Source organism: Solanum stenotomum, unplaced genomic scaffold (assembly GCF_019186545.1).
Source record: "Solanum stenotomum isolate F172 unplaced genomic scaffold, ASM1918654v1 scaffold8784, whole genome shotgun sequence".
NCBI lineage: Eukaryota > Viridiplantae > Streptophyta > Magnoliopsida > Solanales > Solanaceae > Solanum > Solanum stenotomum.
This window is the reverse complement of record NW_026037354.1, coordinates 1-11,129: the sequence shown is the minus strand read 5'-3', so window position 1 is coordinate 11,129 and position 11,129 is coordinate 1. Positions and strand designations below refer to the sequence as shown.

The following is an 11,129-nucleotide window of genomic DNA, read 5'->3' as shown; positions in this document are numbered from 1 at the left end:
AGTATAAAATGAATGCCACGACAAAGCATAGCCCAATAAATATCCCTGTGGCTCGAGGGTCACACCAAGTTACCAATGCTTGCACTCTCTCCCCTTGTGTTGCGAAATCTCCCAAGATTGTCTGAACCCGTGCCCCAAGCATGTGCAGTTTATCATATCTGGCTCGTACCAATTCATTTGGTCTAGTGCAAGGCAATGCATCAAACTCTTCATCAAGCTCATCTCTGTCTAGTGACTCTGCCAGTGAGATTTTTGGATCAAAGTGGGGTAAAGTATCTCGAGATCTGAACCTGTAATTCCACGCACCAATCACAAACACATAGAAGGCAAATGTAGGTATGATGAGGTCAGGAAACCACACGAGCATCACCAAAAGTGCATGGACAAGTAAAGTTGCAGTCGGATTCTTCCAGCCACGTGTGTCATCCACCCATTTGACAATGTCAATTACTCCAGCTATGACATTAATGATCCTGAACCAATTTGCACGAACTTTTCTCATGCTGAATGAATGTGAATCAGCATCAAGCATGTAAGTCACAACCTCACTCCTAAGAGGCGGCTCTGATCTTGTCAAGTGGCTCGCTACTATTTTGACAGCTGCAATCCTTAAACTATCTTGTTGAACCATGCCAAGGGGCTTTACATGATGCATCATGGGCAGCAATGGTTGTGAGTAGACATGTAAGAAATCAAGCGTTGGTGCAGCACGTATAAATCTCACTGCTAATTCAATTTCCCCCATTTTCTTCAAACCAGTTTGTGATAACAAAAGTAATGGGAAAGTATTCCTGTACACTTTACCTGTTGTCAATGTAGAAATACGCACATGCACCTTACCAATCCGAAAATCTGGCCTCATGCACTCATCTGATTCGAGTACTACTTCCGAGCAGCCATCAAATACACCGATAGTCAACACAGTGGATGAATCATAAACTCTCCAAGTGTACTGCTCATTCCACCTAGGTTCTAAACTATCTGATATGGTACGAGTGCGTACCCACTTGCTACCATATTTAGCAACTGCATAAGCATCTGTAGACCCCTTACCTTTCATGGGCAACAGATTCTTGCATCCAATAATCCCTAATTCAACAGTCCCAATTGGTGCTTTCCATAGTTGCCTTGCGGTTGGACGGTAATCACTACAAACATGGGCTGCTTCGTCCATCACATGATATCCACCATCAAAACAAAGGCGCAAGTGGACTCTACCTTTGTAAATTCTCTTCTCTTCGTTAGGATCTTCAAATGTGAACCATCTGGATGCCACCTTACGGTCATCCACTCGACGCTCAATTGTGGTGAGCGGTATGCTAGCAACTGCAAGGACAGTTTGGTCTTTCGCAGTCCTGTCCGTTTCTATTAAGAAAAAAAGCAGGCAGTGCTCAGTAAATGGTTCAGCTGCTACGAATACCAAGTCTTCATTCCAAGATGGAGATCCAGTACTAGTTGTGGTGATGGATTTGGTCTTTTGAACTTGGAATCCTAGTTGGGCTTTGATGTGATATGATGACTCCTTTGAATTATGTGTCAAGTGGGAAATGTCTTGTGCCTCTATCACTGATGATCTCAAATACCACAATTTAGGTGATTGATATACCTTAGATTTAGAAGCAGGATTACCGGCAGTGTCGGTCTTCCAGGCTTCAGGGAATGAATCATCAGCTTGAGTCCCAACCCAAGTAGCAAGCATTAGATCACCTCTATGAGCCCCACCTCCTTCAAGCCTATACCATTGAGGAGCCAAAGGACTATCAGGTGGGTCACGTAGGGGGATCTCACTCACATCAAAGCAAATGCCACCTAGAAATACATGTCCTGCCACGTCGGATGTAGGATCAAATGACTTGGCACTTGAAGGGTCCCACACTGAGACTTCTAAGAGGGAGGAAGAATCAGGTGCATCTCGACCGAAAGCAAAAGTTTGGTCCCACTCAAACAACACTGTTTTCCGGGCTGGCTTTGATACAACATGGCTGCCGGAAACAACAATTTTCACAACGGGGCAGCCAGCTGTGGGTAGTGATCGAGCTTTTACAACTCGAACGAACAGGTAATGCATTTTTTCAACAAGATCAAATGAGGACGGTTCGATGGGACCTGATCCAGCATCAGAGAAGATGACTGATGAAGCACGACTAATTGGCCTAGGACCAGTGACAATATTAATATTATTGCTAACTTTTACTTCAGGTATGGATCCTAAAGACACAGATCTTTTCACCTGAATAAATTCATCATCTTGTGGTGGATGTGGATCCATTAAAACACTAGTAGGATTTTCCGCTTCTTTTGCAGGCGGCTCAGCTTCTACGGTAGTATGATTTTCCACTACTTGTGCAGGTGGCTCCTCTTCTATGGAATTTGGCTTTTCACCTTCCGGTGCAGCTTCAGTTGGCTCAGCTGGTGGTGCTTGCTTAGGCTCCGCTTTGATTTGGGGAACAACTAATTGTTCGACAAAATAAATTTTCAAACCAATTTCACCAGAAATCCAACTGAACCAATATTTCTTCTCCAAAGGGTAATAGATCAATGCTTCTTCACCTTTCTTGACAAACTGCGTAGCACTCAACCTGATCCTTCCGAGGAAATTATTCCTGGTTGTGGGGCCAATGGACTTGTCATGATAGACGTCAAGCTCGAGCATGTCCCCGAAAACATCAGAGGGTTTTCCGACATTGAATTCCAACATTTCATTCCACTGGGGGCTGAGATCACGAGTGACTGTCCTTGTCTTCCTTCTCTGGCCATAGAAATCGACAAGTACGTAAGGACTTGAAGTGCCATGGCCATCCTTGGGAAGGAGGTTCCGTGCCTCAATTACTTCTACTACTAGCTTTCTCACTGTGCCCATTTAATTTGGATATTATTGTGTACCAGTACTTGTGAACTATGCATGGAAGTCGAAGAAAAGAGACTAATTTGTTTTAGTAAGCAGCAGTAGTTGCAAACAAATGATGCATGTAGTTGCTATTCTTGTCTTTCGGAGGGAGAGATGATATGGAAAGGGTTAAAGTCAAGAAAAGAAGGTAACATGTAGGAAAAGAGAATCGGACGAGAGAAAAAGTGCTTAACTTCATGTGCAAGCACCTCTAACATACCTTTATTTTGGTTCCTTACTAACCAAATTCTTCTTTACACACCAGATTTTTTGAACTTTTTTCGCCCATAATTATTTTCGAGTCAAAAGCAATCTTTTGCTTTTCAATTCTATGACTAGGAGTGGCAAGCCAGCGAGTAGTCGAATATGAGTCGATCGAAAACGAGTCAAATAAAAATGAATAAGATACTTGATTCGGCTCACATTTTAAATGGGTAAAAACGAGTTATCCAATGAATAATATGGGTAAATATAGATACACATATTATAATAGAAATCTTGTTAAAAAGTTTTAAAACAAAATCTTTTTAAATTTTTTTTATCACTCCTCCCCCACCAGCCCCCTACCCCTATAACAAAAAATGTAAAAAAAAAAAACAAGGTTTAGCTTCTTTTATTATTAAAAGAAAAAAAATTTATCACCCAACCCACCAATCAACCCCCCTCCCCCTACTAGTGCACCCCACCCCCCTCAATTCCAAAAAAAAATAAAAATTCTTTTACCCCCCTCCTCAAAAAAATGTAAAAAAAATAAATATAAATAAGTCTTTTCTACGATCTNCCCCCCCCCCCCCCCCCCCCCCCCCCCCCCCCTTCCCAAAAAAAATTAGATTTTTGTTATAGATTTTTTTTTTTAAAGAAAGTCGTTTTACCACCCCCACCCCTCACCACTTTTTTTTATTTTTTTTATGAATGAACATCTTTTATCCATTTAACTACCCACTTTTAAATGGATAATATGGGTATTATTAGTTGGGAAAATTACGCGGTTAAATAAACTTATACTACTTAATTACTCATCATAGCTCTAGTTTTCTATAATTACCACGCGCGACTAACAGTAACGCTTAATTACGTCGGCTGATTTCGAATTTGTATAATTAGTCACGTTTGTATATGTATAATTCGCCACATTTGTATAAATTGCAACTAACAATTCTTTGTTTGATTTGTATTTGTATACGATGATTTGTATTTGTATATGACGATGATTTCCTTTGGTTTTTCAGTTTTGTCATCATATACATTCAATCTTTTTGTGTATAACTTTTTAAAGTTTGTATAAACGTGTAGTTTTTGAATTTTGTATAATATAATTTGTATAATATATTTTGTATGATTGTTTAAAGTTCATATGTTTATATTTGTATCAATTCGTTATTTTGAGTTTTATTATATTTGTATAAATTCGACTTTATATTACTCAATTTTACAAAAACATGTAAATTATACAAATGTACCAGTGAATTATACAAACGAGATGCAAATTATACAAATTATTGTCCTCTCTCGCCTATCTCCTCCCTCTCCCAATCTCGCTCGCCTCTCTCCTCTATCTCTCAATCTCACTCGCATCTCTCCTCCCTCTCCCAATCTCTCTTGCCAGAATATACAAATACATATGTATAATATACAATTTTCTAACTGATATACATATACAATTCACCTCTCTCCCACTCTCAACCCTCTCTCGCTCGCCTCTCTCCTCCCTCTCCCACTCTCTCTCGCCACTCTCCTCCCTATAACATATAGCTACGAATTGTAATTAGCAAACTATAGTTATGAAGCGTAATTAGACTATTTTTGAGTGGTTATATGCGAAAGTTCCTCTTATTCGTTTTTATCCATTTTTAAATGAGTTGGGTACCCAACCCATTTAAGGTGGAAAAATATGAGTGAATACCCATATAAATTACCCATTCTACCACCCCTATCTATGACGTACTATAAATTAAATTAAATTTAAGTTCTATTTATTAACGGTGTATAGTATAATAACTCATTTGTACGTAATTCTTGGCAAAATTTCTCTTGATAAACATGAATCAGTATTAACCTAGCTACTATTATAGTAACTAGTTAAAATTATACAATATACATAAAAAAAAAAGTTGTTTGTGATATCGCATCATCAAAATTAAAATGGAAAAAACATATTTAATTCTATTTCAATGCGTAGTATAGTGTACTAAGATCAAATTATTACACTGTTATTATTTCTGAATAAGAAAAGAGTAGTACTATCAATAATAATCATAATGAACGATTATTTCAAAGGGTGTGAGGTGGGGTGGATAATTAACTGTTGGGCGTTGCGTATTCATAAACTGAAGAACTAAACTTTCAATACGATTAAGGAGAGAGCGTATAGAACCATTGAGTTCTCTCCATATTTTGATTAACCTACTAAAATCCCTCCCTTCTTAATCAATATCTCAATTGGATAGACAGCACTTCTCAATACTGAATGGCAAGACGTTTTTTTAATATTCCAGAGGTCTAACTTCAAGTTTCTAAACTTGTATTCGAAATGATCGACTGCATGCATTCAATTTCAATAACACAACTTTGCTTATTAACGGAAACGGCTATTGATCAAACTATAAAATTATTTAAAATATTAATTGGCGATGCATCTATGGTCATGGTGTTGGGATCGAAATAATTTGGTGTCATACAAAAGCTAATAAAACAAAGTTCGAAAGACCATGAATACGAAGATAAAAGAGAAATATATCAAAAGACAAATATTTAATGTGGTTTGGTCAATCGATCTATGTCCACAAGATGAGATGAGCAATTCGATATTTAAAAGAGAGTACAAAATATTGAGAGAAATAACCCCATAAATATACTCGAAATAAAAAGAGGTTCACACAAGTGCTACAATAACACTTGTGTCTCACAAATTCTCCCCCCCTACATAAAACTCTCTAAGCCCCAGTACTACATAGGGGTGTACATTGTCGGGTTAGTTTGAGTTTTTCAAATATCAAACCAAATCATTTGTGTCGGATTTTTAAATCTACAAACCAAACCAAACCAATAAAACTCGGGTTTTTCAACTTCGGGATTTTTCAGATTTTTGGGTTTTTCCGATAAAGTGTTCATATAAACATAAAATTTACTTGTACTTTAAATATTTCTTTAGTCCTATCAAAATACAACTATCTAAGGTGTTTCTTAAAAAAATAATACACAATATGATATGAGTAATGACACTAAAATAGAAAAATAATAATAATGAAATCGCGTAAAACAAATATTGCAAATTAACAAATCATAATGATCATAATTTAAAAGTACTAAATCATGCTAAAATAAGTTTAATAAGTATTAAATACATGACTAAATATTAAAGAAAATTAAAATTAGATTATGTATTTGAATTGTCTAAACCAATGTAAAACCAAAGAACAAATATTCAATATTATTGTCATTCTTAGTGTTGAATTGATTTTCTTTTTGCATTAGTATTAATTTGATTTTGATTTAAGCTTTATTATAATTACTAACATCTGCGGACTATAATCTTTATTGAACCATTCAGAATTCCATGTTTTTCAAACTTAAAATAATATATTAAAAGATAAAAACTATGAAAAAGTATAAAAAATATTTAAAAATTATATCAAAGTAAATATTTTTATGTATAAAATAAAATTTTAAAATTATATATATAATGCCAGGTTGGTTTGGTCTCGGGTTGGTTTTTTTTATTTAAAACCAAACCAACCCAAATATAGTCGGGTTTTTTTTTTCAATACCAAACCAAGTCAAACCAACCACTAGTCGGGTTTTTTTTTCTTGGTTTGATTCGATTTGCGGTTTGATTCGGTTTTCGGTTCGGTTTGGTACACCCCTAGTACTATATTATGAATGCTACCAAGTTAAAAGAAATGAACATTTATTTATAGAGTTATAAACTTTTTCATACAAGAAAAAACACTAGCAAAATACTCAATTTGTCTCATTTTATGTAACACCCTTTGACTTGATACAATATTTAAGAAAAAGAAACTTTTGAAACTTGTGGTCCAAAATAATTCTTAGATATTTGTGTAGTTGTAAATCATTTCATTAAGGGTAAAAGAGTAATTTCAAAGTTAAAATATTTTTAATTATAATACGGTAATATTCTTTTTGGGACCAACTAAAAAAAAAACATGTCACATAAAATAAGAGAGATGGAGTATGAATACTTTATAGTTTCTTTTAGGAAAAGAAAATAAATTATGATATGAAACTCAAGACAAATACCCAACACATGCCATCTACTTTGTTTATCTTGAAAGAAGCCTCAAATGGTGTGCTTTATAAAACGCGTAACATTTACTTGTTTGGAAGATAGAAAATGAAAATAAAAGAAAATATTTACCATGCATCTGCATTAATGCTACTTTTTCTGCCATCACTGGTTGATTTCAGGAAAAGAATTCTACTACCACTACAACTTTTTCTTAGGTTGAAGATTCTCTTTTGCTTTATAATGAATAATACTCCCTCCGTCCCTATTTACTTGTCCATATTTCCTTTTTTGGTTGTCCCTATTTAGTTGTCCATTTTGACAAATCAAGAAAGGACAACAAATTTTTTCCTATTATACCCTTATTTACACTTCTTGAAAATTGTAAAAGTGTATGTTGTTTCCCTCCAATTTATTTCACTTTAATTCAAATAAGTGGTTGTAATTTTGAAGTGAAAAGTTGTCATAAGGGTAAAATTGTAACTTCACTGTACTAATCATTGTTGCCTTAATCTGTGTGTCATTTCTAAAGTGGACAACTAAAAAGGGACGGAGGGAGTAGCCACTAAGGAATGGCTAACTTTTGACAAAGATGACAATCTTTTGTATCGCCGACCACGTTTTGGTCCGCAGAACACAATCATCTTTCTAGTTTTTCTTTCTTTAATGAATTGGAAAATTAGAAAACTTATTTGACAAATGATGAAATCCAACTTTTATTTTTTTGGTTTTCCATCCGGTGTGTAGAGTCCTACATTGAAGCTCCGACTAAATTCAAATTGCGCTCTGCAGGGCTCATTCAGAGGTGGCGCTCCCTATAGGATTTTCTCCATATCCAGGGCTCGAACCCAAGACTCTAGTTAAGGAGAAATCCAACTTTCTCGCTGCTGATCATTTGCTCTTTTCTTCTAAAATAAATGATGTGGGGGTATCAAACTTAGTTATCTTGTGTTTGATTTCAAATGCTTATTATTTAACTAGTTACGCCACACATACGTTGTACGCCTATGACAACTCAAAAAACACCTATTATTCTAAATTTATAGCGATCAGTGTTTTAAAAGAGTTTGTTGGGACTCGCCTTGGGATTCGCCTCGGGGCGGGGCTGTTAAATTGTAGAATCTAAGCTATATTCTTCAAAATACCAGATGCAGAACTAGAGAGAAAAAACCTTACATTTCTTTTCAATGAAATCAGAATGATCTGTTTTTGTGTTATTTTCTACATTACAAATGCACTATTTTATATATAAAGTGNTAATATTTCTTTTAAAAATATATAGCGAAATTTTACAGATTCACTTATGATTGGTCTTCATATTTTTTTCATATGGCTCAAAATTTTCATATTTTATTTAGCTATTTAAAAGTAATTTTATTTTTAATTCATGGTGGAGTGATGTTTTTATTATAATAGTGTTCGCAACAAAATTTCGTAACCGCTGAAAATTAACTGCAAGCAAAATAAATAAAAGAAAATGTTATTTTTATTGATGAATCTTGTGAGTACAATTCTGTTGTTCTCTTGATTCTTCTCTCCTAAACTTCTCCGTGATTCGAGGGCCTTCAGTAGCGTATTTCTCGAATGTAGGATGATGTAGACCTCCTTGAGATGTATTTGATCTCCGGGAACGTCGGAGAGCACTTCGTTGTTTCAAGTCGATCTCCGAGAAGAACTCTATTGATCACTCCTTAGAACAGCTATGTAGTTGATGTTGTAGCTTTCTCCAATTGCAGAATGCTTCTTGAAGAGTTTTCTTCCTCCTCTTTAGAATGTGATGTACATCCCATATTTATAGTTGTAAGAGGTGGACAAGAATGCTTATGATTGGCCAAAGGATGTCATTCGACACTTGGCGCATTGTGATTAGTTCTTACATTTGACTGGGACTATCACCTCATTTGGACAAGTGGCGTCACCTTGTTGGTTTTGGATGCCTAGTCACTGTGACATGTGGCATGAGTTTGAGCTTCAAGGTGAAATGACCGTTGGACTTGAATTAAATAAAAATGGACTTATTTGTTTGTAAAGCCCAAATTAATCATTCAACCCAAATAAACATGGATTTAATCCAAATTTTGTATGAATTAAATCCAATAAAATTTGTGTGTCTACAAATTCCCTCTACTTCAAGCCTTGTTGAAGTGTAGGTTTGCCGATACTTGATTGCGAGACTTTGAATTATTACAAATCCAACAATATCACTCTTAAGACATTTGCTTGACTCCGTTTCTTGCGATGAAACAAGTTGCATGGTACGGTCAGGTGCAATCTCATTTCGATGTGCTCCTAAGGACTTTTGTTATTTCAATACACTTGGGGCGATATGGAGGACTCTCTCAAGCGAGAGGGATAAGAAAATCAATGTGACAAAGTTGTATGAATTTTAAATTCAAAAAAACTTTCACCATAGACTTGAATACAAATTTAGACACCAACACTTAGAGTATCATCACACAAGTCCCCAAAGTTGAATGTTAAATAAAAGAACATAACTTGATTTGCTTCTTTTTTGGCAACCTTCAACTTGGAAACAATTGTAATTTAATAATCACACCAAAAAAAAAATCCTTTGCTTGNTAAAGTGATAACTGTCCTAACTGTTACCATTTTTGCAACCGGAGAGAAAGTCTCATTGTAGTCCAGTCCTTCCCTTTGTGTGTACCCTTTAGCCACTAATCTAGCTTTGAATCTGTCTACTGCACCATCAGACTTGTACTTGATTTTATACACCCATTTTGAGCCTATGGCCTTTGCACCTGGAGGCAGGTCTACAATGGTCCATGTATTGTTATCCTCCAGTGCCTTGATCTCATCTTGCATAGCTGAGATCCATCTAGCATCTTGTGAAGCTTCCCTGAATGTTTGAGGTTCAAGTAAAGATGAAAAAGATTGTACATAGGCTTGATAATTGTTGGACAGATGGGCATAGTGAACATGGTCAGTAATGGAATAAAGACTTGATTTAGGTGGAACAATATAATCTTTGCTCCAGATGGGAGGCTTGGATATCCTGCTGGTCTTTCTAGGTGCTGCAGGTGGAACTATATCTTCAACATGTGCCACTACATCTTCAACAGGATGCTCAGTATGTGTCTCTTGATGTAAAAGTTCAGGATCCATTTCAATTTCAGGAACCTGTTCCATTGTCTCTGCAGCAAGAGGAGAATCAACAGAAGATAAGTCTGAAACTTCTGGTGATATCCTTGATTGTGCAACATTAGGAAGTTCTGCATCTGTGATCTGTTCTGAGGAAACACCTGCATCCTGTAGAAATGGTGAGAGTAAAGGGAAGGGGTCTTGTGACTTGTCCCCTTGAAAAGGAAAAATGTGTTCTCTGAAGGTCACATCCCTACTGATGAACACAGTTTTGGACTCTAAGTCATATAATTTGTACCCTTTTTGTGTGGAAGAATATCCAATAAAGACAGCCTTCTTGGCTCTTGCTGCAAATTTATCTCCTTTAGGCAATATTGTGGCAAAGCATAAGCAACCATATACCCTTAAATGATCAAGATTAGGAGCCTTGTGATACATCATCTCATAGGGAGATTTTCCATTTAACAGAACAGTAGGCAATCTATTTATGAGATAAACAACAGTCAATACACATGCCCCCCAAAATCCTAGGTATCTGTGATTGAATCTTTAAAGCCCTCCCTATCTCTAAAATATGTTTGTGCTTTCTTTCAACAACACCATTTTGCTGAGGTGTGTATGGACAACTACTCTGATGGACTATTCCATGATCAAGCAACAAGTCAGTCATGCAAGTATTGAAAAACTCTGTACCATTGTCAGATCTAACAACTTTTATTCCAACACCAAACTGATTACAAACCATAGAGATAAAATTCTTCAAGACTACTACTACCTCTTTCTTAGACTGCATCAACATAATCCAAGTGAATTTGTTGTAATCATCTACAATAGTCAAGAAGTAGTGTTTTCTATCATATGTAGGGTGGTTATGAGGCCCCCATACATCTAGATGAA

General features: G+C 35.9%; 1 protein-coding gene across 1 annotated transcript; it reads right to left on the bottom strand.

Annotated features, from left to right (window-relative positions):
- Positions 1-4: 4 nt before the first annotated feature.
- On the bottom strand, positions 5-2,877 carry LOC125853070 (protein QUIRKY; the record flags this gene model as incomplete). Its single annotated transcript, XM_049532740.1, has 1 exon — positions 5-2,877. A coding segment is annotated over exon 1 (2,856 nt), but the record flags the coding sequence as incomplete, so codon positions are not given.
- Positions 2,878-11,129: the final 8,252 nt, after the last annotated feature.